Genomic DNA, 27,854 nt, shown 5'->3' with positions numbered 1-27,854 from the left:
TTCAAATAATATTCTGTCAGAGAACTAAAGATTCAGCTATCTGGTACCGACTTCAAAATGATGAAGATTGAGTACAGAAATAGTTGAGGTTTAGCCAAATCCGGAAAAAGGCATTATTAGATAGGAAAAATGATTTAATACTTTTTAGTTCATATTATAAGGATGTTATTATTGTTTTTACCTTGGAAGTCGGTTTTAATTTTTTGTTAATTGCGCTATAACGTAACGGAACCCTTCGTGCGCGAGTCCGACAGGTACTTGGCCGATTATTAATCTAAATAGTAGCTATACGCTTCTATAAGTAATAATCTTTTGTTTCTTAGAATTCGATCAAATGTTCTTGAGTTTGGAAACAAAATGGTTTTAGCGATATTTTACTGATATTTTACTTATATTGTTGCTTTACAGAATTGCCTGGGCATAATCTACACGGTGTGGGTGGAGAACCTGGGCGTGCCGTTAGAGACGCTAGTGGGCAACCTGGTGGGCGGGGTGTTAGTACCGCCCCCTGGCGGGCCGCAGGTGCGGTTTAGCATCGGCGCCGGCGACCGCCAGGCGTTACAGCCTCCAGCAGCCCCGCCCCTCCCCGTCACGCATACGGCTGTGCATATGCTGTTGCGACTACTCGGTAAGTTTAAATGACACTGATGAAATGACAAAAACTGTCACTGATCGCAAAATTAATTTGCGATGAAAATACGTTACCTCCGCGTCTATTTGCTATTGTTGTCTATTAGCTTTGTCCACACTGTGTCTTTTTCTGTTCGTCAAGGGCATGCGTTATAGCGCAGTCAACAGCGAACGTGAGGCATGCCCGCGACGCATGCCCTCTGACCGTATCCAAACCCTCAAAAATGACAATATTATTGGCGTTGCGTTCCTTGACGCATTCAATTATTGAATGCGCCAATATAAAAGTTGATGACGAAAATTGAAGATGAAAGTGCACAGTGTGGCCATAGCTATTCACAGTCATATTTGTGCTTACAATCATTATACTGGAATTATAAGCACAAATTTTATGTTGTAGGTATCCACAAATCAGTACTCCTATGGCTAGCTGTAATGAGCGAGCACAAAGTGCTGGTTGTATCTCTGGCGGCGGCGCGGTTGGCGGCGGCGTGCCGCGCCCTCGCAGCGCTCATGTATCCGTTCCGGTATGCGCACGTCTACATACCGCTGCTGCCCGCGGGATTGGCGGAGGTGTTGGCCACGCCCACTCCATTCCTCATCGGTGTTCATTCCAGCCTCAAAGACGATATAGCGGACTTGGTTAGTGATATGTAACGTTAGTTGTAATCTTCTCTATCCTGTACCTATACACAGTATACGTACTGCTGTTGCTCTCTAAACTAGACGACGTCTTGGCCACGCCCATTTCCTTATCAGCCTGCCTAGCATACGCAAGCGAGATATCTCACTCTCCATGTTTTCTCGATGTTCGATGGTTTGTTCCTTCATGTCTATTGACCCTAGCATGACAAACATTTTTTCTCGCGTAGATCTATCATCGAAATAACACATTTTTATAGAGTTTTGTCGAGATAATGTTGAGATTTTGACATTATGAGACGAGTAGTTTTTAATTATCTCGAGAGTGAGATATCTAGTTGGCGTATGCTAGGCAGGCAGCTTTTATTTTAATATCAAGAGCGACGACTCGGTTAATTATAATGTTACGGGCTAGGGTTCGAAGGATTTGGAGAGAAAGACCTGCTGACTCTCTTGTAGATTTCAATCACTAACACTAGGTCTAACACAAAGCACTAGGTCCAAAACACTAAGCATTATCACTGTCCTAGGTCGTAGCCAAGTCGTAAGTAGTATACTATTGATCACTTGTTTTCACTCCGAAGTCGCCTTGAAGATCGCTCAAAGTGAACTGAATCACTGGCCCGCCTGACTGCGGCTATTTATATGGGCCGAGACGAGTACCAGAATATTCCAGAGAATTCGTTTCTAGAAAATACGCGCATTTAATCGTACACCTAACGCCATCTAGTATTGAGTAGGGGATGTATGTTGTGTGTGTTTTCCCTGAGTGATTGACGCTAGATGGCATTGTGTCCGTATCCGTAACAATAATATTATGCACTTTTACAGCGGTGTAGTGTTTATGACCCTGTTTGTTCCAGCTGGACGTGATAGTGGCGGACCTCGACGTGGGTTCCCTCCACATCCCGCAAGGCGTAAACATTCCCGTGCCCGAAGGACGACTGCTGTCCTCACTACAAGGTAAATATTGAAATCTTGCTTAAAATTTTCAAGTTTTGAGAAATAATAAAATGTTGTGAGGAGGAAGCGTGTCTAGTGTCCACCCATTGTTAACATATTTTACTCCCGTCTTAATACAATAATGTATGTACTATCAGAGACCATTTAATTTCTCTATGTTGGTTTATGTCAATTCAATATTAGCCGTGATCTGACGGCTAGGTTTGACGTAACGCGACCAAGTTACGCAGTCTGTTCCGCAATCTGCCTATGAATGAACTTCTCTGATAGTACACTCTGCATGATCCGCGTGTATTATTTTAAATTAACCTAAAAACAATAATTTGATACAATTGAAGCTGCTCTCGCGCTGGTGCTCCAGCCCGAGCTGCGGTCCGCCGACTCCGCCTTCGCCCCGCCCCCGCCCGCCGCCTCGCCCCCGCACATGTTGGACAAGGAGATCCGAGCGGTCTTCATGAGGACGCTGGCCAAACTGTTGCAGGGATACAGGTACGTGTAGTTTTGTGAAAGAGAGAGAGAGAAAGAGAGAAACTCAATCTACTGAGAGAGAAAAACACAGGCATTTGTTTAAGTTTAGTCGTCTGGTGTCGCAAGTATCTACGTCTTTAGTCTATACCTCAAATAAATGTCCAATCAAAGTTACATAACATTGCATAAAAAATAGTATTGGAAATTGGTCAAGCCAAGAGTCGACAGAAATATTTGCTATTATTATACAAAGTAGCCATTGGATTTTGTAATAAGGAACCGTCCATAAAGTATGTCACATCTAAAGAGGGGGAGGGAGTCGAAAAAGTGTGACATGGTGTGACAAACAGGGGAAGGGGTCCTAAGTTTTGTGACATCACAGGGTTTTAATTTTTAGATGTAAAATTTTAAATTTGTGACGTCACACTAGGAAGTCGAGGTCTCGCAATGACCACCTGTGACAAGGGTCTAAAAATCATGAAAATCGTGTGTGTACTTTATGGATGGTCCCTTAGCAATGTTGTCGATGTTTCAGACACTGTCTGACGATAATCCGCATCCATCCTACCCCGGTGCTGACGTTCCACAAGGCGGGGTTTCTGGGCGCGCGCGGGCTGGCGTCGTGCCCGTTCGCCGCGCGTCTGCTCGATTCCATGTTCTTTAACGGGGTAGTCGCCGAGCGCGGCCCCCCTTGGCGACCTACCGACATATGGGACGAGTTACTCCAGTGAGTATAATGTTTCTTTTCACGGACTGGGCGGAAGAATAGTCAAGATTCAGACATATTCTACTTTAAAACTATACTTGTTTTTTTTTTGTATTTCACTGTGATATCGAAGTACTAGGAGATATTAATGTCATTAGCTAAAACGACGACAGACAGTCCGTGACGCACTTTTTAGTCCGTGGAAATAGAACCTATGCAATTATATGCAGTGACGCAAACGTCTACGCTGTGCGTCGTGTGCGTTACTGCATATAATTAGTCTCTCGTCTGTGCAACACCTAATTAAAACCAATTTCAGAAGTACGATGACTTCTTACGATACTTACTAAGGACACGGTATAGGAAATTTTAGTTTTTTATTTCATCAAGAACTTCATTTCAGGTTTAAATTTCATTTCTGGTTTAAATGTTTGTAGGAATCTTCCGGAACAACTTAGGTTGGAGTCCCTGAACCCTGAGCTAGAGCTGCAGCACATACAAGACCTGGCGATGCAACTGCACCTCAACGAAAATCCCAACCCACAAGTAAGACTATGTGTTTATGTGTAAAACATAATATTATTTAATGTAAGAAATAGTTAAATGTAAAAAAAGTTAGTAATTTGGCATGTCGTAGGAAAACTAACTTGACTTTAAAGTTTAATACGACTTTAGTAATGCTGAGTCTTACGTCGACTGCATGAGCATTATCGGCGCTGTTGGCCCAAGATATATATTATTTTAGGAGCATAATATTTGAATAACGCGTAGCGTATATATTCATAAATTTCGATGTCGCTGACTGTCAGCGCGGCAGTCGAATCATCCAAGAAACAAAAGGTTGCATGCTTCATAATATACAAGCATGTGAACTTCCCCTAAGTCGTTGTAAGCGGTGTATTATACGCGAGTTGTGTGAGCAGGGTGTGTTGCCGCAGGCGTACGCGCAGCGCGTGCTGCGGCCGCCGGAGGGCGCGGCGGGCCGCATACACCAGCCGCCGCTGCCAACGCTCGACGCCGCGCGCGTGCAACAGCTACTGGCCGAGCACGCCGCGCGCAACGCCACACACAAGTGAGTTGTTCTGTCTCTCCCTAGCTTACTATCATGAAACATTGTGCGCACCGTACATTAATGCGAAAGTGCGTATGTCTGTCTGTTTATCAGTCTGTCTGTTACCTCTTCACGCCCAAACCGCTGAACCGATTTTGCTGATATTTGGTATGCTTGAGTCCCGGGAAAGGGCATAGAATACACAATGGATACAAAGTTCCGTCCTTGTCTTATATTTTGGATAAATCAGAAAAGGACCAAACACTATCCATTGTGTAGCTTTTGTGGGATAAATCGATTGACAGAAAAAGACAAAACACTGTTTACCTTACTCTTATAATAATATGTAACTTTTATATGAGACTATATAACGTGTAGATACTCTTATAGGTTGGCGGCGGTACGCGCGCCGGCGCCGCGCATCATCCCGCCGGGCGCCCCGCCCACCGGCGCCGCGGAGCACTCGCAGCTGCTGCTCACCAACTCCGCTAGACGACTAGAGGTAATTTATTGTTCTTGATTAATGGTTGCAGTGTTTGTGATTGTTTTTAAACAAATTTGATTAAACAATCAGAAATTTGTTATTTTTTCTATATAAACGCACACATTGGCAAATCATGTGACACCTAGAATTTTTATACGGCAGGTTAATGCAATTAAATATGTTGTAATCATGAATAACGTCACTAATTAGGTACTTATAGGGTGGACGGGGGTAATGCGCATACTACAATTAATATTTTAATCACTATAAAGAGCTTAAACGGAAATAAAATCTTTAGGTTCTGAGCGCGTGCATCGCTGCCATTTTCGAGTGCCGGTACGCGGACGCTCGCAAGTCGTTCCCGGCGGTGTTGCGCGCGCTGCGGGCGCCAGCGGCGCGGGCGGCGCTAGTGCGGGACCTGGCCGCGCGCTTGCCCACCAACAAGCACCTGCTGCAGCACCACCAGTTTGACCTGGTAGTTAGGTTAGTGCGTACAACAACATGTGTTTAAATAATAATAGAACAATATTTGGTAATGTTTTATTTTAGCTTCAGGATTTATCAGCATCCTTCATTTAAGGCATCGTAGTCATTGTGGCTACATCAATTAACAGAGAGTGTTATTTTTTCGCTAAAAGTAAGATCGCGATGGGTTAGTAAGCCATCAATCATCGCTCGTAAATTTGTCTCTCTCACACGCGTACAAAATAGTATGTTTTTTTTTTAAATTTAATCAGAACTTTATATCAACTTTTGTCTGTGAGTGAAAGGCACAAATTAAAAAAAAATATTCTCTATTCGTCTCCGCAGTAGTTTTCGTCCTCGAACTCGTTAAACTCGACCACGGTTCTGACGCAGGCGACGCGCACCTGGTCGTGCAGGAGGAAGGCGACGGCCTCGAACTTGCCGTACACCGCCTTGCGCGGCAGGTCGCAGTAGTTCATCACGTAGTCCTCTATACTGTACTCGCCCTGGGGATGTGGATTCTTTAAATAACTAGTTAAAAGCCGAGCTTTGTGAGGGCTCGCGTCGTCACACCTTGAGTCTTGACTGACTGATGATGACACATCTACATATAAAAAATCTTCACTGACTGATAAAAGCGAAAGCCAAGAGCCAGGAGTAGCCAGACCTCCATCATTTTATAAAAAAAAATCTGTACATGTTTAAAGAAAATTGAGTTTAGAGAAAATTGAGTACCTTTACCACTTGATACCTTTACTCTTAAAATATTCACAACCCAAACTCCATAGTCGCTGATCATTCTTATCTAGGGAACGTGCAGAAAAACTTTTAGCTTTTATAAAATGACAACGGTCTAGCTGCCCTGGCTTTTATTTTAATACCGACATCAGGACTTATAAAGAGAAAACATATTTTGTGTGTACTGTCTACATTAAACAGACCTAAAGAACTTGAATGTTTCATAAATTAGCAAATAATATGTAAAAACAAAGGCTTTTTAGTGCCTTGAAAATTAATAATTTAAATTAATCCGTGAAAAATGTTTACTTCCAGTACTATTGCTAGATATCTTATGTAGTCCGTGCAATCCACGAAGACGCGCCACACTATTCCTCCTAATCGTTTATAGTATTTGTGTGCAAGCTTTCTCCAATGTTTGAGTGTTATCGGTACACACTAATTACCTATGAGTGCACGCGCACACTACAATAAATAGACCAATTAAGAAAAAGCGTCACGGTCAAAGGGAAATATGCTCACCCAAAAAGTGGTGGGGCGCGTCTTCTTGGATTGCACGGACTATACCTAGGTAATTTCCATTTAAAGACTGTATTTATACAATAAGTGCAACTTACAATCGGGATAGGGAAATCTGGTGGATCCAAGTTGGCCATAGTGAGGGCTTCCTCCATGTTCTTCTTGGAATACTTCTTGAGGAATCTCGAGAAGCTGTCATCAGATAGCACCTGATACTGCTTGCAGCCGCCGTCTACGTGTTTGCACACGTCCACAAAAATCTGTAAAAATATCTATAATTCGTGATTGAAAAAAAAAACACAAATAGACGCATTGACATTACAATTCGTCTATTTATTAAGTTATTTAAGTAAGCGTCGGTTTAAAAGTTTGAGGGCCTGTTTCACCGCTTCCTGATAAGGCTATCCACCACTTAATATGACAGATGGAGTATTGAAAATCTGTCAAATAACACTATCGGACACTTTATCAGGAAGCGGTGAAACAGGCCATAAATGTTTCTAAGAGTGAGAACGCACTTCACACACTTTAACAAAGCAGAGCGATGTGGCACTTCACATCGCATGTTACTGGAGTGACGTGTCGCGTAGTTGTGCAGCTGCGTAGTGCGGTTTAACTCGTACAATTTTCAACAGAGAATTGTTTCCCGTGTTGCTAATTCTGCTGCAATGCAGTTTTTCCTACTCTCACATTGCCTGAATCAAACACCAATCGAATCGAGCTGTCGCCATGTTAGTGCCGCCGCCCGCCATCTTGTACTCACCGCGTAGTTGTCATCGAGGTCGTGTTTAACCGAGATGTTGGCGTTGATGCCGTCGTGTGTGCGGTTGAGCTTGTGCTTCTCAACCTCGACGCCCATGTGTATCTCCGCCAGCTCCGCCTCCTCCTCGCACTTGCTGATGCTGATTAGCGACCAGATGCCTGGACCCTGGAGAAGATATGTGACTGATTGCACACCGCGTAAAAGCGGTTCGAGCGAGATGCAACGCTAAGCGTCGCGGTTCGTGTGAGACACTAGAGGTCAGCCGCTTTTTACGGATCGCAGAGTCTGTGTGCAAACGTGCACACGCTTATTAGACTGTTATCTAATAAGCGTGAATACATGTTAGTCGCATAGCAATGATCTTCTTACTAATTAAAAGATTAGTGACATTCTTTTTATAGAGGAAAAAAACTGTCCTAAAGTATTAGTCGAGTTAACAAGCAGTCTCAAATTTATATATTTAAAGATACATAATGCGGTTAACGAAAGTGTTATAAACTAAAGTGAACATACCACATCAGCGTAACTTGGAATCACCAGGCTCAAACCAAGCACAACGTACAAAGCGAGCGGCTTTAGCATATTGAATATAATGTGAGGCTGATCTATCTGATCGCGCCGTTAAATAATGCTATTTAGGCTCGCATGTTCACATGCTATGTAGATTTGTAGATTTTATCTTGTAACGATATGGGAGATACCTGATACTCGTTAAATATATGTTGCGATGAATGGTGGAAAAGCAAAGTTTCCATGTTACACACTTATAGAATTATTATAATACGTGTTATTGAACATGTTCATGACCATTGACAACTAATATTGTAGCTTCCAACACGTCATGTTTTATTTTTCTAGCGAAGGAATTAACATTGTTTTAGGGTTAAGGGTCAATTCAGACCGCAACGCGACGCGCAGATGCATTTCTAAATTTTTATGGATTTGACAGTCTCACGCAATTGAAAACTGTCAATTCAGTACTTTAGAAATGCATCTATGCGTCGCATTGCGGTCTTAATTGACCCTAATTATGCACATTGGTGTATTATGTGCGCGGTAACGATTCAACGGAACTAATAAGCTATTACTGTCGTATAGTTGGTCAAGCGGCATTTTCGAAATATCCAGATATTTTTAACTCCTTCTTGTTACGTGTTTTGTCACTGTATTAATGTTGATTTCTAAACAACTTCGTTTGTCTCCAGGCTAATGAATTGTGCGCTGCAGTCAGCGAGCGCGTTGGACGAGCATAGCATAGCGGCAGCCATCTTGCCGCTGGCGACTGCGTACTGCCGCAAACTGTGTACCGGGGTTATACAGTACGCCTACATGTGCATACAGGTATTATCACTTGCCAACATAACAATTATTATGTTCGAGTCCGAATTGATGATTTCAAAAATTTAAAAAACAGTGTTTTCACTAATTATAGTTTGTGCGTTCTAAGATGATATGGGTGACAGTTTTCATGTTCCTTGCTACGGGTTTTACAAGAAAACAAAAAAAATCAAAATGTAATAAATGATATTCATTACATTTTGATTTTTATGAATAAAAATGAAAAGATGCTAAATACTAACTTATTAATAAAAATTATAAATATTAACTGTGGAATAAGAGTATAAAATTATTGTTACGAAAACATTTGAAAAATGTCATATGCATGAAACGGAACTTATGTCAATAGAGATTGACTCTGTTGAATCGAAATCAAATCGATAAAAAAGGGCGGCCATCTTAAATCGCCGGCACCACTGAAATGTCAGTACAAAATCGATAATTTCGACTGGAATTCCTTTACGAAGTGATTCGATATTTCTAAACTATCGATTAATTTTTGTTAGGTAACTTCCCTACTATTGTCAACTAGCTGTTGCCCGCGACTTCGTCCGCGTGGACTTCATGCGTTTATAGCGCGAGATGTCAACAAAATTGGTGCCAAAAGCTTTTATAAAAAAAACCCTGGTACCCCTTAAATCAAAACAGCTGTGCAGTGTGCACATTATATTTCATTTTTTAAAATTAAACTTTATATTTTATGCCAAATTTTAAAGCCTATTTAGCCCCCCAATTACACAACTTTACCCATAAACTATTTATCATTGATAGGTTTAAGGTTACGTCACTGTATATAATATAGTATAGCACTGACTTATTAAATAACGTAAAAAAGAAATAACAATCGAAAAATAATCGGAACTCGTATGTATGATGATACCACCTCTTATAGAAAGATGTTGGGCAAGCGTTAGCGCGATGTAAGACACGCACGGCGCCATCTAGTATGAATTTTTGAAACTAACTTAATTTGAACAAATTTTCGTATTTTCACCCCCTTATAACCCTTTTTTCCAATAAAAAAGTAGCCTATGTCCTTTCTCAGGCTTTAGACTATCTGTATACAAAATTTCATTACAATCGGTTCGGTAGTTTTGGCGTGAAAGCGAGACAGACAGACAGATAGACAGACAGATAGACAGACAGAGATACTTTCGCATTTATAATATTAGTATAGATTATAATGTGTCACGCATATCATCATAAAACGCACAAACTATAACGTACGATTAAAAATATTCTTTAGTACTGCTTCTTATGGCTTATAGTTTATACCTTATACTGTGTGTTAATACAATTAAAAAACAAAAAACAAAGTGGTAGTTTGTATTACATTTATATACAAATAATTTATATACGTTTATATACAAAGGGGAGCTGCCCTAAGCAACTGTGCACTGTGATTTTCAACTAGGTCCTGACGTCATCATTGTGGGCGGGGCTTAAGTCAGTACACTTTCAGCGTTTGTCAGGTGCACACGTAACGAGACTCCCAATAAATTGGTGTTTTCTGCGTATTTAACAAGGAAAGGATGAAGTATTGTGTTTTACAATGTCGAAAATACTCAGACAGACGTTCTGATAATATAAATACCATCACATTTCATTTGGAAATAATTTTAAATGTTATTTAAATATAAAAATTTTAGAACATTTCAGCTTTCAGCGTTAATTATACTACTTGACACTAGGTGGCCAAATCTTTGAAAGATAATACAGACGTAAATGCGTATAATTTTGCATAAGTTTATTACAATAATCATACTTGAATACTGAAAACCGTTATACACTTAGTCTTAAACACATTTAATAGCTAAAACCATGATTATATAGCTTTTATTATGATATTAGGGCCATTCCGCTACAGGCGGCCCTCAACGATAATTTTTAAAATGAGCATTAGTTACATTTTTTAATTGGAATATACGTAAGAAGATGTGTATTTACTAAAAAAACAACTTTTATCGGTATAAAATGGAATTCGAATAATTTAGAGCGTTTTTAAACAATATCATCTAAGGGACGCGATGTTTTTTCCCATATTTTTAAATTAAAATAGCGTATATTTCAAATCAATGTTTAGTTGTAGTATAGTTATACAACAATACGTCGAAATCTTTTCTATAAATTACACTATTCAATCGTTTTGAGTGATTTAGACGATTAATTTTGTCAGGCCAATAAACAACTGAAAATTAAAAAAACTACAATTTGGTGCAGTTTTATTACAAACTTACCAGTATAATTATATATTCCATGTCGAAAATTTTTAAATTTGTTAGAGAATTACGATTTAATTCACCTTTAACATATTTGAGAATTTTGATGTTGCGCCCGCGATCGTAGAAATGTTAATAATTTCTAGTGCTTATTACTATAATTACTTTTATCTAGTTACATAGTTTCTTTGTTTTATGCTATTTTGAAATATAGGCAAGTTATTTTGTAAAAGTTTCGCACTAAACAGTATTCACATATGAACTCATCACAGTTCATAATGGAGGGTCAAAATGGTAGCACCCGCGACAGCACTTCAAACTTTTGTGGCCCTTCATACATTTGATGAGGTTTTCATTTATAAATCATTGTTAAACTAGTTAATATGTATCCCTTCAAGGGATATTTTATTAATAAATATGCTTCATTTTGCCTGTAGGAAGCTATAAGTGTGTCAAACTGTTGCACTCGCGATAATGGAATCGCCCATTTACTTATAAATCGCCATCTGTCGTCACCTATGATAACTATTTGAAACGTAAAAAATATCCAAGGCCGTAGTACGTCCCATAATATTCAATACAAAATGACATCTAGTGTAAGATAGTTGAACTACGTAGTAACATCAACATCGACCTGTTGTTTGGCTTTTAGCCGATAGATGAAATATTGAGAAGTGGGCGGAGCTTGACACCCCCTCACCCCGAAAATTCACGCGTCGTTTCATAAGGAAACTTGATTACAACACCTCCTCTTAGTATTAGCTCCGTGGTATTAATACAATAGCGAACTCCAGATTTAAACGTATCTGAACGATTGAAACATGTTTATATGCTACTGGATGGTAAAATCGATACATTTCTGATTTAGCGTCGAAATCACTTTGCCGGTTTGAGTTTATTATAATTATTTATTTACTTCCACATACTTAAAAATGTTTTTTTTCTATTCAAATCTCTCGATCTCTCTTTTGTCACATGTGTCTAATTGAATTGGAATGTGAATAATAAATATCTTATTATTCACAATGCAATTAAAGACATAAGATGAGAGAGAAGGATGATATTCCCTAATACAAGTGTACGACATAGGAGCACCAAGTATGGACGAGCCAGCAGTTCTGGGAGGCGGCGTTCTACCAGGACGTGCAGCGCGACATCAAGGCGCTGTACCTGCCCAGCCCCGCCCACCAGCCGCGCGTGCCCAGCCCCAGGTGAGACCTGAATAAAACTGAAGGGAAATAGGATTGGGGGCTTAGATGTTGTATAAACGAGAGTGTTTGACATAGGTTATGAACTGATTTTGATATTTTATGAAGTAGCAACCTAGCATCTTGTTTATATATCACTATTCACTACTTGCAAAACGTATAATTCTCGAGTATTTACGCACTAATGAAGTCGCGAGCAACATGAAAATTATAATTTGAGGTGTTGTATTACATAGTCACTCTCACTATGTTACGTCCGAAAATTGATAAAGTTATATAAATGTTTCAAAAACTAGAAATTCGTATTCGCAGGGAGGACGACGAGTATTTATCGTTATTGAAAGCGCAAGAACCGAGTGCGCTCGAGATAGCGGCTGAACAGATGCGATTATGGCCCACCTTACCTACCGGTATGTGTTGTATTTTTTAAAGACTAATTTAACTGTTTCTAATAAAAGACGCCCCGTTTTGCTAAAAATTTCCTTTTCTGTCCCACTTTCTATAATAATTACTAAATTAAATTTTAATTATTCTTAAAACTTAAGGCTTTGTAACAGCATCATTGCGTGTGCGCAGAAAAACAGCGCGAGTCGATAGCGAGCGAGGAGTCGACGTTGTACAGCCAAGCTATACATTACGCGAACCGCATGGTATACTTGTTGCTGCCGCTAGAGGGCGCCGGGAGGCGGGACGCACGCGACGACGACCGCGCAAGCAACAGCATCACAAACAGGTTAGAGACGGAAACAGAACGGACGGAGGATCATAAAAACTGTGTGAGAGAGGGATAGACATACTTAAAACGGGCTTCGCTATGAGATCTGCATTTTGTACTGAGTTAATTAAAAGAGACATCCGATAAAATGCAATTGAAAAAATCTTAACGAGAAATAACATAAAACACACCAACCGTTATGATAAAGGCAAATAATATCAACTGCTGTAAATATCACGGAAATAAGGCTTTATTTATTTAGCTATTGCACAATATTGATACGGTTTTAATTGATACAGCGTGGCGGAGTCAGACAGCGCGGACGCCGAGTCGGGTTTCGAGGAGGTGGAGCCGGGCGAGGCGGGCAACAACGTCATCAAAATGGTCTCGCGGTTCGTCGACAAGGTAAGGTGTATACGTAATAACGTGTTTTTATTATTATAAAAAAAAAGAATTCTTAATTGACACGGAAGTAGGTGTATATTCGGACATGCGTACGTGCGTACAAGTGTAGCGTGTACAATGAATTGGCGTTCCAGCTATATGTTCTGTATTTTAATCTACTTTTTAAACTGTGAGTTGTTTGAGGGTTTACAATTAAAATGTGTGTGCTAGGTGTGCACGGAGGGCGGCGTGTCCGCAGAGCACGTGCGGTGTCTGCACCAGATGATCCCCGGCGTCGTGCACATGCACATGGAGACGCTCGACGCCGTCGCACGAGAGAGCCGCCGTCTGCCGCCGGTACAGAAGGTACGTAGACTGTTATGCATTATAATATGCAGTGTATGCATATGCATGCCAGGTGAAAGAGGGTTATTTTTAAAGAGATTATAAACCTATATTTAAAGCCCATTAATGGAGTTAAAGTCTTTTAATTATTATGTATCCCTTGCCCTATAATTTTTAGTTGTTTTTATAACTCTCGTACATTGCTATTTCGCTCCTCGCATAATATAAAAATGTTTTATTAGGTTTCAAGAGGTTCATCATCGTCTCTTGAACAAGCTAATTCTATTTAAAAGTGCGTTCGTGTTTAGAAAATTATAAATCATCAGTGTAAAGGTAAATCGATAAACATATTATTTTTCTATTAGTCTTTATTTTATAACCCCCTAACTGCGCATAATATAAATATATTTACGCTTTTGAAAATATCTATATCTTTGTTTGTCATATTGTTACTTTTATGCCAGACATAGACAAGCAGACCTAGTGTTTTCGCTATGTAAATATTTTCATAAGGTTAGGTTAGACTTTGACTCATTTATTCGTTCACGAGACATCAAGCCATGATCATTTATTTATTCTAAACGCGAACGCTACTATTAAATTGTATGAATCATTTTATACAACTTTATAACAAATAATATATTAAAGAAACGGATTGTACTATCAGAGAAGTTAATTAAGTATTTATAAGTAATATTAAATAATTAAGTTAATTATAAGTAATTTGGTCGCGTTATGTCAAACCCATCCGACCAATCACAGCTAACATTAAAATGACATAAGCCGATCACATGACGTAAGTCCGTCAACTGCCTAGAAATCAATTTCCTCGATGATACTAATTAGTGTGTATCCTCAGGCGCGGATAGCGTGGCCGGCGCTAGTGGCGGGTGAGGCGGGGGCGGGGCCTGCGCTTCGTGCATTGCTACTCGCCGACGGCCGCGCCCCGCCTGCGTTACCGGCGTTACTGCCCGCCGAGGGCGCGCTCTTCCTCACCAACTATAGGATTATATTCCGTGGCACACCGCTTGATCCGTACGGTATGTATTTATTGTATACGCTAAACATCTTTAATGAGTCTGAGTTTGATAAAATCAATCAAGGATCATCCGGGTGTAAGGTCTACGATTATGTTAAAGCATTTTTGGTTAAAAATGGGTGAAAAAGAATCCTATTACCATTTATTAATGGAAATATTAATATATGAAATTTTGAATGCTATAACAAAGAAGTCGGTTAATAACGATATTAATCTAGACTTAGAGATTAATGTTATTATTTGTCAACGAATAATGTATTTCAAATTATGTTATATTATAGCGTGTGAGCAGACTGTGGTACGTGCGTTCCCGCTGTGTGCGTTGACGCGGGAGAAGAGCGTGCGTACACAACTTGAACACGCAACTGCGGAAGGGCTACAGCTTCGCGCCGCCACTTTCCAGCTGCTCAGGGTAGGTAAACACGTTACTAAAAATATATCCTTTATAGATAATCATCAACTTCCTGTACTGATGTTTGGAGTGCTAATAAAAATAGGCAAAGTTACGTTCTATCCACTTCTGTATATTATTTTTTTATAATCAGGTGGCACTAGATGAGGAGGTGTCTAGCGAGCAGACGGAGGTGTTCCGCAAGGTGCTGGCGCGGCTCCGCCACCCGCAGCACCCCACGCTGCACTTCGCGCTGGCCCCGCGCGCCGCACCCGCGCCTGACCTCGCGCAGCCTAAACATACTACGCTCAAGTGAGTATAGAGCTAACGGCCATAATGTTAAGATTTCCGTTATGTTTTCAACAAGGTGGTAACGCTTTGGTAGATATTCTGTCCTGTTCTTAACTACCGTAGCGTTTGAATTTAAATTTAATTTTAACTAGCCCTATAATAACAGAATAAGAGATGTCAAATTTTATTATTGCTGTAATTTAAGTTTTAACATTCATCCAGGTGGTTCTAGTTTTGCTTTTATATAAAACTAAACTCTCTTATATAAACTAGAAGAATAGTAAATAGAAACTATTAGTGAGTAAATATAAAGACGGTCTTTTTGCGGTTTGACAGCTCGGAATAAATAATAATAATTCTTGCAAACTGACAAAGAATAAAAATCCAGTTTATTTTTGAATTACAAATATAAACGCCATATTAACTGCGGTATTATGTTTAGAGGCTTCGCGAAGAAGACGCTGCTGAAGACCGCGCGGCGCGCCGGCTTCAAGCCCAAGCCGTCCAAGCGGCAGAAGTACGTGCTGCCCGCAGACTCCCGCGCGCTCACGTCGCCGCCGCTCATGGCCTCGCACTCCGCCGATACGCTCTCACGTCAGTGCATAACGTTTATGTTACAAGATCAGACTTAGATTTTGGCCTCCCACACAAAACTGCTAATTCGCATCGCATCGTAATGCCATTTTTAGTATGAGTTTTGTCGCTGATATTTGCGATGCGATGCGAATTCGCAATTATGTGTGGGAGCCCTTTAACAGTGTTATTCAATAAACCTTTTCTTGCTGTGTTTACGAAAATTATTAATTTTCAAAGATTTAAAGTTTATGTTATTATCAAACTAATAACACCCCACTTTTTTGTCGGGGGTTAAAAATGATCGAGATGTTACGGGAACGCATTCTAAGACCGGTATCGCCAGTTTTGTCTGAGCGGCATATCACGGCGTGCCGTTGCCTAAAAATCGATGTGATACATTTAGTTCATCATCAGATCGATATAAATTCAATGCGCTTATTCACCTTTGGATTTTTTAAGAATTATTTCTTACATACACAGTGGAGGAGTTAGAACTGGGTTCTGGTCTTTCGGCGCTGGTAGGGGAGGCGGATACCGCGCACTCTCGCTCGCTGGAGCGCGGCCGCGAGCGCGTGTACGCTCGCGACTGGACGCGCCTCGGTCTCGCCGCACACCCCTTCCGACTTACGCACGCCAACGCGCTGTACTCGCTGTGTCGAAGGTAGATAATACCTATTCTTTTTGTAATAACATTTATATTCACTGTGTCGAAGGTAGACAATACCTTTTCTATCTTGTAAAAACTTGTGAAAGTTATTTAATTATATTCATCTGGTTTGTCAGTTACCCGGCGGTGCTGGCGGTGCCGGCGGGCGTGGCGGACGAGTCTCTGCGGCGCGTCGCACGCAGCTACCGGCACGCGCGCCTCCCCGCGCTCACGTGGCGACATCCACGCACACGGGCGCTGCTCGCCAGGTCAGTCAATGTATTTCATATTATTATAAAACGATCAAACAGATGAGGACGAGATTGCAAAGCCATCATCATAAGCTCCCGTAAAACTAGAGTGTGTTGCAGAATGCATCGGACAGTAACGAAGGCATTAGTAGAAACTCGACAGGAATAGAGGTTCTTCAGACCATTTTAGCTAATTTTTGAGGCTTGATACTAATATATTTTGTACTTTTGCAGGTCTTCGGCATCCCATCACAAAGGCGTGATGGGTATGCTAAAGTCCAGCCATCAAAATCCCGGACAAACACAAAGTGGTACTGAACCGACGTCGAGTTTAGAACAAGTGAGTATACTTTCAATATTTACGTTCTATAATTGCACCAGAATAAATAAAAAAATATTATTATTGCGATCTGCACATTTGGCATAAGAAGTATCTACAAGTAAGGGTCAATTCAGACTGCAACGCGACGTCAATGCATTTCTAAAGACGACTCTGTAGGCCTACTACGAAACCGTTTTGAGACTCAAACAATCGGACGAGAATGCCGCGTCCCGCTCTAACAACGTCATTTCACTTTTGTTAGAGTAGGACGTAACATTCTCGCACGATCGAGTCTCACAACGGTTTCGTGGTACGGGCCCAGATTTGCAAGACGTCTCACGCAGTTGAAAATTGAAATCTGTCAAATCCATACAAATTTAGAAATGCATCTACGCGTCGCGCTGCGGTGTGAATTGACTCTAAGCCCGGGCGCGCACTAGCGGCCAACCGCGGCGGCCATCGAGATAGATACCTTTGTATGAAACCGCCATAATATATTATGGCGGCCGCAACGCGACCTGCGGCCACGCCATACTTTCGATGGCCGCCGAGGCCTGGCCGCTAGTATGCGCCCGGGCTAGGTGGTTACATAAATTAACGATTTGGCTTGGTGTCAGTACTTTTTTTGTACTGAACAAATAAGGACTGCATATTATTGTAAGTTACACGCCCCCTTTTGTCTCGGTGTAATACAATAATAAAACTTCCGTTACCCCATAGGAGCGGTACCTGGCAGCGTTGGTGGCTTGCACGCCGAGTTCTCGCGGCGACCTGGACGACTCCAGCCTCAGCCTGGACTCGCTGCTGCTGTGCTGCGAGGACCAGCCACACCACACGCCGCTACTCACTAAGGCGCAGGGCACGCTGGTGTACGTATCACAATATCTAGTTGCACAGGAGCGGTAGGTTCAGAAAATCCTGGACTATGTTATTAACTCACAAGAGCAGTGGATATGGGGTAAAGATAAAAAAAGGAATAAAAAAACAGTAAATCTATTGTTAAAACATAAGGGTTAGGAACACTGAGGTAGGCTAAGAGACAATTCAGACTGTAACGAGACGTATAGATGCATTTCTTTTGTACTAAATTGACAGATTTCAATTGCGTGAGACGTCTTCCAAATCTTTCAAATCCATACTTTAGAAATGCATTTACTATGAAGCTAACTTCACACTTCAATTTAGTTTCACTGGAGCATCTCCGATATTGTTTTTTGCATAAATTAATTCACGGGAATTTAGACAGCACCCCACTTCTAAATAAGATCAATTTATAAGTTCCTCGACCGGGAAGCCGTAATGTGTATTATCTAGTTTAGTGAATCAATAAAAATAAAAAAAATTACGCGTCGCGTTGCAATCTGAGTTGATACTTGGACGTTACCATGGCAACGTCCAAGCAACATCTTGCGTCTCTGTTGCGTCTGCTGTTTTTCTTAAAGTTAAGTTTAAAAACACCGCTCTGCGGCGACGTAGAGATAACATGGTAACGTCACTGACTACGTCGTGATGGCGTCCTGGTGAGTTATGGCCCTAATTTGTGTATATTGTGTTTTGGATATTGTAAATCTAGTGCCCAAAATATCAAATTTCATTTGGCTATATGTCATATATGTCATAAAGTAACTATTATGACAGCGGCACGGTGGGGCGTGGCAGCGGCGGCAAGGGCGCGCGCACGTGGGGCCGCTGGGGCTCGCTGAAGGATCGCCGCGCGCCCGACGCCGACCTCGTTACGCGCATGTCCACCGCCGATCTCGATTCCGGTACGTATCCACGGTAAAGCGAAACGATTTTGACAGTCTATGTTTTTTTATAAACAACCTGTCTTAAAAAAACGGGGATAGTCGAGCGCCATTTGTGAGTAATAGTTCAGACTGTTGAACATTGTACTGCGCGATGGTTAAACTGTATGAGTAATAAGTAAATAATATGTTTATTTTTAGATTTTATGATAACGCCGCAAATATTACTAATATCAGCTTATATCACACGATATAAGCTGATATTAGAAATTAAATTTTTGCGTAGTCTGGCTATAATTTTTAACTTGTTATATATATATTAATACGTGAGAGAAAAACTTTGTAACCCTTTTTACGAAAAATGGGGAAACGTAGGTGCATGAAATTTCGCACAGTTATAGTTTTTATGGTGAAGGAGTGCATCAAGGTAATATTATTTTAAAATAATGCCTTTATCATATATATTTTTAACAAATAAATCGTTACACACACTACGACACTACTACTAGGAAAAATGACAGATTTTTGAGTGACAAGGCTATACATACGAATTATACTCTTTTATTTATAGTTGGAGCTGTTGACAACAAGTTGACAAATTGAAAATGGATTATTGTTTTTTTTTATTTAATTTTAGATACTATTAGACAATGCTTAAACGCCCAGTCTGAGATCAGAGTCTTGTCTCTGTTCTCAGACTGGGCGTTTAAGTATAGTTTTTTTCAAATCTTGAATTGAAAAAAACTATGATGAAGTCATTTTTTTTACAAAATATAGGTAGTAGTGTCGTTGCAAGTTAGGTCGAATTTCGACCATTGGGCGAACTCTAGTAATTATAAACTTACTTATTATTTAACACTCACAGTATCTGGCGAGGGCGGTGGCAGTGCAGGCGGGGCAGGGGGCGGGGCGCGGCGGGCGGCGCTGTACGTGTTTATAGACAAGGGCGGGGCGATGGCCGCGCCCGCGGGGGCGGAGCCTGTGCCCGCCGACTACCCGGACGCGCGCGCCACCAAGCACGCGTTCAAGAAGCTGCTGCGTGCTGCCGCGCCCTCTACGCCCGACTCGCCGGAGGAGGCCGGCTTTTTGAGGTATTTACTACACTAACACTAGGAATAATTCACAGTGAATTCTATATAAGGGACGTATGCTATGAATTTACATAAAAATATTATATAAGTAGGTGACATTGCCTTCTCAGAGGAAGTCATTGTAATGGTAACGATTTTAAAAACTCTGAATTGTAGCAGATATGCCGTATTTGCAGGCTAGTGGAGGAGTCAGGGTGGCTGTGGCAGCTGCGGCAGGTGTTCCAGCTGGCGGGCGCGGTGGTGGACCTGCTGGACGTGCAGGCCTCCTCCGTGCTGCTCTCCCTCGAGGACGGCTGGGACGCCACGGCACAGGTATACCTTCTTTGTCTAGCGGTATACCATATCTATAGTAAGATGATCCATGCGTCGGATGGGCATGTGAAAATTCGGTCCTGCGCCTGATCTTTTGCTAGTCGTAGACGTTCCGGCCCACTGGGTTATGAGAGTGAAGGGAATAGAGAGTGCTCTTGTGTACTGCACCCACACTTGGGCACTATAAAATTACTCCTGCGTAACTGGCCTGGTTTCAATGAAACCGGCCACTATTACCGAAACCGGTGTAGGAGTTATTATTATTGTTATCACGTCTATATTATGTCTTTATTATGGATTGCATTTTCGAAAGCAGGTTGTAAATTGTAATTAAATAAGCATGGACCTGATGTTATTAATTACAAAGTTGATAAATAAGACTTTGGTTTTTTATGCGGCACAATCGTGTACGTCGAGTACACGATAGTGCCGCATAAAAAACATGGACATGATGTTATTAATTACAAAGTTGATAAATAAGACTTTGGTTTTTTATGCGGCACAAGCGTGTACTCGACGTCTAATTAAAAAACTTGGACGTCATGTAAAAGGTGTCCCAACAACAGAACATGAGGCTGCTATCAGCTATGTGTTTTATAAAGGCCGCGATGCTCTTTTAAAACAGTATTATTTATTTATTACGCTTTATGTACTCAGAGATGAGATCAGAGAAGTTGATTCATAGGCAGTTGACGGATCTGCTTCATTTGGTCAGATTTGGTCGGATTATGTCAATTCAATGAAAGCTGTGAGCTGTCAGATGGGTTTGACACAACGTGACCAATTTACGTAGGCCTACCATCTGCCTACGAATCAACTTCTTTGATAGTACTTATCAGTGGCGAAGGGTAAATATTTTCGGAAGGGAAGCCGGAGTAAAAAATCTACTTACCAAAACGCTCAGCTCTGATGTTCAACAAATGTTCGAGTTTCAAGTTTGATAATGATGCCTTTGAAAAATGCCTTCTGAGTTAAGTTGTATGCGTGACGACTGACGGCACATACGGTCATTCAAAACTAAGTTTGGAAAACGAAGTTTCCTTCGACAGCAAATAATCTGTCAGACAACAGTCTCAGCTGTACGAGTCACAAATCACAATAATTAACAAATCACAATACAAATTAATTTAAATTCGCGACACTGCACTCTTTTTAACGCTTTAAAACAAATAACATTAAAAACAACACAAGTTGTTTACAAACACTCATCCGCCATTTGACTCATAACAATTTTACTTCATGACTCATCTTTCTCGCTCGCACTTGTGCGTTGCTAATTAACCTTTCTCCGTAATAACTCGCCGAGTATCGGCTTATTTCCGAGTATATTGGCGCGTGGTAGAACGAGACAGAACATGACGATCAGTTCACAGGAATGAAAAGGACAGATGCTTACTAGGAAATATCGTTGTATGAAGAAATAACCCGCTAATTTATCGGCTTCTATCGGAGATGGCCTGCACGATTCATTGCCTATATAAATTTGTAGGCGATTAATTATTAATTCAAACTATTTCAAGTGAGAGAAAAAATTATTGCATATAAAATTTTGTAGGCGTTTAGTGAATTCAAAGTTTTTTAAGAATGTAAAATATTTATTAGATAAAAATGTATTTGGCCCATAGATTCGATTTTCCAAAAGGGAAGCCGACGGGAATCGGGTTATATGGACTCTTCGCCACTGGTACTTATTTTTGTAAATTGTAATGTCGTTTCAGATATCGGCGCTAGCGCAGATCTGCCTGGACCCGTACTACCGCACGATCGACGGGTTCCGTATACTAGTTGAGAAGGAGTGGCTGGGGATGGGCCACAAGTTCCAACAGCGGTCCAACCTGGCCGCCACGCCGCAGCAGGGCTTCACGCCTACATTCCTCATGTTCCTTGATGCTGTGCACCAGGTATAAATAAAAAATACTGTACCGTAACAAGATTTTTGAGAAAACCCATAGAACAATACGTGCCCGCCAAATAGAACAGACATGAGAAACTCGCACGGGCCTATCTATAAGTAAAAAGCTAGAGAATTGTTATTTGAAATCAAATATAAGTATATAAGACTTAATTTAGAACATTGATAGAACCTTTTTCTAATTAGCTAAAGCAGAACTTGGTTTAAAAAGTATTTATAGCCTATAAAACCTATAAACAATAAAGTATTTATTGTTTATAAATATATAGGACTCGTAACTCGTTTCACAGTTGTTTTTTAAAAGACGAGTTATAGCATAAAAGAATGATTTGTCGCTTCTTTATACTGGCCGACAAAGATGAAATTCGAAACTTGCGGACTCTAAATAACTCCTTTTAAAATGTTTAACAGATCCAGAAGCAATTCCCCTTGGCGTTCGAGTTCAACGAGTACTACCTGCGATTCGTCGCGTACCACACGGTGTCGTGTCGGTTCCGCACGTTCCTGTTCGACAGTGAAGCGCAGCGTATTGACGCAGGATTAGAGGAGCGCCGCGCAGACGCCGCGAGACTGGTGAGACACGCTAATATACCCTTAAAGTGCGACAAGGCTTTAAATGAACGTGGGCGGGGCGCTGCTGGTAAAGGAGAACTATCAAAAATGTCGTTTTTGTATGACAGCAGCGTTAGTTCCTTTTTTCGCCACGTTCATTGCCTTGTCGAGCTCTACATCTTTGTGCGTACGCGCACGCAAACACTTCTTGCCCCCAATCTATTTATGTAGGTTACTGTTATGTTTAAATGTCTTAATTCTCTTTTACAAATGGAAATGATGTTTTATTTACAACGGACACTGGTGTTTTAGTTTTTAGCTTTCACGCAGTTTGTCGCAAGCCTTATATTTAGAAACATGTTTTCTACAACACAATATTTAGTTTATACAAATACATTTTATACAAAGAGTGCTGTGTTATTACGAATGCTAATAACGCTTAAAATAATGGAAATCTGTTTATTACCGCTTATGATCTATTGCTAGCCTAGTGGCGATTCACATAAATACAGTAGTGGTCACCAAACGGGTTTGAAACAAAACTGATACATTTATGAAACCAGTCATATTGGGGCGCGTTACACAACGTAATAAGCACTAATAAGTAATAACACACACTAACACAATACGTGCACAGTGCACCCACACTTACAGCCACGTGTAATAATGATTGTTCCATCAGGGCGTGGAGACGGACGGGGCGGGGGAGGAGGAGGCGGTGCGCGCGGGGGGCGGGCTGTTCGAGTACATCGAACGGTTGCACCAGCGTGCACCTACATTCTACAACCTGTTGTACACGCCGGATCTCGACAACCCGGTATGTTAACGATAAAAAAATATTGTTATTATAGGCTGTTAATATATGGGGCAGGTACACGTGAGGAGATGATAGACGTTAACAGGCGAATACGATAGTGTAGACTGTATTTGACTATTGTCAGTGATCAATTATTATATTATTGTCGATTGTTTATCATTAAAACAATTTGTTGGCAAGGAGTATTTTAGTAGTAACAAAGCAAAACCATTTGTATACGATTTTATTATCAGCATGGCCAATAATGTTTCAGTTTGTACAGAAATACCATGAGAGAACTTTTTAACGGTTTTAAGTTTTGCCCGAGGAATAAAAGATTATTTGCTAACACGTTTAGGTGCCCAGGAATATATGTTTATGGAGGTTATTATGAAAATACATAAGATAAATAAATAATGTACTTTGCCTGCGCAGGTTCTACGTCCAGTGAGCGCAATAAGCAGCCTGGAGGTGTGGGGGTACTACGTGAGCGAGGAGCTAGCTCACGGCGCGCCCTACGAGCCCGAGCTGTGGCCCGCCGAGACCGAGCCGAGAGCGCCGCGACGCGTTGTTGCCGCTGGGTACGTTGAGTTTTTAGTTATATAGGATGCTATGTGAAGGAAACTTGTTTGAGATTGAACTGTTATTTACTTTCTGAGTAATTAGTTACACGTGAGAAGACGTCGTAAGTGATATAATCTGCCATATTCTATTTGTCATGATTTTTGTTTACTGAGGTTATATTAAATATAGCTACTATTTCGCTCTCTGCAGATACGACAGTATATCGCGGTGCATGCCGGACGCGTTCACGGGGCTGCTGGAGCGGCTGCGGCAGCTGGAGCTCGAGCTCGGCCACCTGCCGCAGAAGTGGAAGGTGCGATGGGAGCAGCTCGAGCTGCCTAACACGTTAGAGCTGCAGGTATATTGAAATATACGTTATTTTTTTAATCGAATTCACTCATTATCGATTCAACGCCAAACTAGTTCACATTTAACACAACGAAGTAATTGTAACGTTAGCTTTCTGTTAGCGTAGCACACTAGCGTTCCTTAAAATTTACGCCAGCATTGCCAGACGTCCGGATTTTTAAATCAAAATTAAATGTCCCGCGCGGGACAGGCTCGGTCCCGCTTCTCGGGGATAACTCAAAAGTACGTGCAGCGTGCTGAGAAAGGAAGGTGCGTAATGAAGATAAGAGTGGGGAGATAGAGCGGTGGATTTTCTATGGCTACTTTTGCTATCTATTGTGATATAAACCTTAGTTTCAAATTTCAATCAAATTTAAAAAAGATAAAAATTCGAAAACTTTTAATTTTATACCTTTTTAGGGTTTCGCACCCAAAGGGTAAAAACGGGACCCTAGATTACTAAGACTTTGATGTCTGTCTAACCGTCTATCTCTAGGCTGTATCTCAAGAACGGTGATAGCTAGAGAGTTGAAATTTTTACAGATTATGTACATATTTTTGTTGCCTATGCCTTGCTATAACAATAAATAATAAAAACAAAATAAATCAAATGTTTAAGGGTTATACAACAATTTTTGGCATTTTTTGCTCTACTCGTATATCAATAATGGCTACACTACACGTAGGCACTTAAAATATTCACAAAATACTTAATGAAATTATTAATAATTTACAATAAAATTTTAAAAAATACATTTTTTTACCTATTTTTGTTCTTAAATGGTACGGAATCCTTCGTGCGCGAGTCCGACTCGCACTTGGCCAATTTTTTTAATATGTCCCGCTTTTGACGGAAGAATCCCGCTATTTTCACTCAAAAAGTTACAAAGCCCCGACTTGGCACAAAAAAATGGCAATGCTAATTTTGATGGCCTTTTATCTTATGTTCACTAAAACTTATCTATTTCTAGCGCAACGCGTCGATGTGTAGCGGCGTGGTGCGTCGCGCGACTTGCGCAGCTCACCGGCGCGGCACGCTGGAGGTGTTGGCGCGCGCGCGACTCGCGAACGCCCCGCCCCACGCGCACGCACACGCGCCGCAACACCGCTGGCTGCCAGCCGCTGCGGCTGCGCCCGCCCGCTGCGATCACTGCTCCGAGTTGTTGTGGGGACCGCTTGAGGTTATTGCATTTTCTTGCCACCAGTTTAGGACACATTAAAAAAATTAATGGATAATAATAATTGACTTATGCACAAGTTTTGTTATGTAATTATTTGCTTAATAAGAAGGGAACGATTCCAATCATATTTTTTTAATTTCTTAAATTTTCTTAATGTTATTTTGTTATTCAGACTGGTGTGCGGTGCGTGGACTGCGGCGCGGCGGTGCACGAGCGATGTGCGGAGCCGCTGGCGCTACCGTGCACTAAATACAAGGCGCCGCCGCCGCCCGATCGCGAGCGAGACCGCAACGTCGCTAACAGTTAGTACTCACCTTTATGTTTTACTAAGACACACTCGTGCAGATGTATATTACATTTAACCGGGGGAAATCTCGTAAATACCAATAACGGACTATGACGTGATATTTAACGTAGGATTAAATTTAGCCCAGATCGCCCCTAGTGAGCGGATGTAATGTATCGATGGAATGAAGCTGGAGTGAAACCCATATCTTCACAATATTTGTGCGGTTTGATGTCAGTGATTGTGTTACATAATTATGACAAAATACGGCTATCAAAATTGAGGACGCATTAAAAAATAATGTATTTCAAAAGGTTGTTTCAATGATAATATTTAAAATACAACTTTCGGCAGAGTTACTATTTGTTGTTTTTTTCTTAACTTCGTTATTTTTTTAACCGGCTTCCAAAAAGGAGGAGGTTGTATGTTCGGCTGTGGATATTTTTTTTAAAACCATTTTAATAAGGTCATAAATATCATGGTTTGTTTCAGGCGTGGCGAGCTTGCAGGCGTCGCAGCAGTACTACGAGCAGTTCTCGTCCAACGTGGCAGAGAACCGCACGCACGAGGGACACCTATACAAACGAGGCGCGCTGCTCAAGGGGTGGAAGCAGAGGTGAACGGAATATTTCATTTGTAGTTTTTACGATGTTGGTGGCGGCCGAAAAGGAAGATCTTCCGACCGAGCGAGATAGCATGCTCGGTCAGGCCGAAGCCCGCTGACGTCATTTCAGACGTTGTATACATAATATCTTGACGTTCTTCGAAACTTCGATGGGACGATGCACGATTCTTAGGCGAATTGTGGGTACCGCCACATAGTTCTATTATCAAACCTCCGTGATCTAGTGGTTTAGAGCGCGGCTCTTGACTCGGAGGTCGTGGGTCCGATTCCCGCGTTGGAAACATGTTATTTCCAAGTTTGGTTAGGATAATGTAGGCTGGTTACCTGATTGTCTGACAAGTAAGATGATCCATGCATCGGATGGGCTTGTAAAGTCGGTCCTGCGCCTGATCTCTCGCCAGTCGTGTCGGTCGTCCGTCCCACTGGGTTATAAGAGTGAAGGCTCTTGTGTACTGCGCACACACTTGGGCACTATAAAATTACTCCTGCTTAACTAGTCAGGTTTCAATGAAACCAGCCACCGTCACCGAATGACCGAAGCCGATGTGGGAGTTATTATTATTATCAAAACTTTATTGTGATTATTACTAAGAAATACAACATCAATTATAAATAATAATCTAAAGCAGCGCGGCAGACACACTACTTTAAAGAATCAAACATTAAGTATCGTGACATTTCATATTAGACAATAAAGTGTGTTACGAAATTATAAGAAGTGAAAGCCAGGTACTCCTTCGGGTTGATTTGATATTTTAAAGACTGTCGTTATCTTTGGACTACGATGACGTGTAAAATGTTTGTTATGTACAGATGGTTCGTGCTGGACTCTATCAAACATCAGCTTAGATACTACGACGCGATGGAGGACTCGCACTGTAAAGGGTTTATCGGTAAGATATTTTTTGTTACATTAAAATGTTTATTTTGTTTCATTTTAAGTTTTAAGTTATACGGTGGATCAAAATTGTAAACTTAACTAACGCAGCGATTTTACGTTTCTAAACGTGTTGTATGTAATTACAGAGTTGTCAGAGGTGATCACAGTGACGCAGGCGCCGCCCGCTCCCGGACCGCCCAAGAAATGCGACGACAGGTCATTCTTCGATGTAAGGACATTATATTTTATTCTATGTTTAATGATCAATAACCATAATATGCTATTGGTTATCTTAACTTTGATAGGATGCCCCTTTTTTTTTCATTCATATCAGCCAATAGTCGTCCACTGCTGGACATAGGCCTCTCTCAATGAACACCCTTGAGGATGTCCCTTTACATGACTTAA

General features: G+C 41.1%; 1 protein-coding gene across 2 annotated transcripts in view; it reads left to right on the top strand.

The window, feature by feature from the left end:
- LOC121726698 (myotubularin-related protein 13) overlaps positions 1 to 27,854 on the top strand; it is a 63,256-nt gene that overhangs the window by 33,599 nt on the left and 1,803 nt on the right. The window contains exons 5-40 of one of the 2 annotated variants that reach the window (XM_042114186.1): positions 409 to 628; positions 1,031 to 1,272; positions 2,136 to 2,235; positions 2,574 to 2,724; positions 3,239 to 3,430; positions 3,847 to 3,955; positions 4,348 to 4,481; positions 4,851 to 4,962; positions 5,243 to 5,427; positions 8,635 to 8,770; positions 12,076 to 12,197; positions 12,507 to 12,604; positions 12,771 to 12,927; positions 13,209 to 13,314; positions 13,525 to 13,659; positions 14,498 to 14,678; positions 14,959 to 15,089; positions 15,223 to 15,380; positions 15,802 to 15,953; positions 16,416 to 16,596; positions 16,719 to 16,850; positions 17,067 to 17,172; positions 17,875 to 18,023; positions 18,793 to 18,920; positions 19,765 to 19,990; positions 20,167 to 20,302; positions 22,021 to 22,203; positions 22,626 to 22,787; positions 23,449 to 23,583; positions 23,998 to 24,143; positions 24,337 to 24,484; positions 25,446 to 25,655; positions 25,828 to 25,957; positions 26,434 to 26,557; positions 27,380 to 27,459; positions 27,593 to 27,675. In XM_042114186.1, the coding sequence (XP_041970120.1) occupies positions 409 to 628; positions 1,031 to 1,272; positions 2,136 to 2,235; positions 2,574 to 2,724; positions 3,239 to 3,430; positions 3,847 to 3,955; positions 4,348 to 4,481; positions 4,851 to 4,962; positions 5,243 to 5,427; positions 8,635 to 8,770; positions 12,076 to 12,197; positions 12,507 to 12,604; positions 12,771 to 12,927; positions 13,209 to 13,314; positions 13,525 to 13,659; positions 14,498 to 14,678; positions 14,959 to 15,089; positions 15,223 to 15,380; positions 15,802 to 15,953; positions 16,416 to 16,596; positions 16,719 to 16,850; positions 17,067 to 17,172; positions 17,875 to 18,023; positions 18,793 to 18,920; positions 19,765 to 19,990; positions 20,167 to 20,302; positions 22,021 to 22,203; positions 22,626 to 22,787; positions 23,449 to 23,583; positions 23,998 to 24,143; positions 24,337 to 24,484; positions 25,446 to 25,655; positions 25,828 to 25,957; positions 26,434 to 26,557; positions 27,380 to 27,459; positions 27,593 to 27,675 (5,280 nt within the window). Of the gene's footprint in view, positions 1 to 408; positions 629 to 1,030; positions 1,273 to 2,135; positions 2,236 to 2,573; positions 2,725 to 3,238; positions 3,431 to 3,846; positions 3,956 to 4,332; positions 4,482 to 4,850; positions 4,963 to 5,242; positions 5,428 to 8,634; positions 8,771 to 12,075; positions 12,198 to 12,506; positions 12,605 to 12,770; positions 12,928 to 13,208; positions 13,315 to 13,524; positions 13,660 to 14,497; positions 14,679 to 14,958; positions 15,090 to 15,222; positions 15,381 to 15,801; positions 15,954 to 16,415; positions 16,597 to 16,718; positions 16,851 to 17,066; positions 17,173 to 17,874; positions 18,024 to 18,792; positions 18,921 to 19,764; positions 19,991 to 20,166; positions 20,303 to 22,020; positions 22,204 to 22,625; positions 22,788 to 23,448; positions 23,584 to 23,997; positions 24,144 to 24,336; positions 24,485 to 25,445; positions 25,656 to 25,827; positions 25,958 to 26,433; positions 26,558 to 27,379; positions 27,460 to 27,592; positions 27,676 to 27,854 lie in introns of both variants that reach the window. The other variant, XM_042114185.1, reaches the window with a different exon arrangement.

Source organism: Aricia agestis, chromosome 4 (assembly GCF_905147365.1).
Source record: "Aricia agestis chromosome 4, ilAriAges1.1, whole genome shotgun sequence".
NCBI lineage: Eukaryota > Metazoa > Arthropoda > Insecta > Lepidoptera > Lycaenidae > Aricia > Aricia agestis.
Note: the sequence above shows the minus strand (reverse complement) of the source record. Positions and strands in the feature narration are given on the sequence as shown.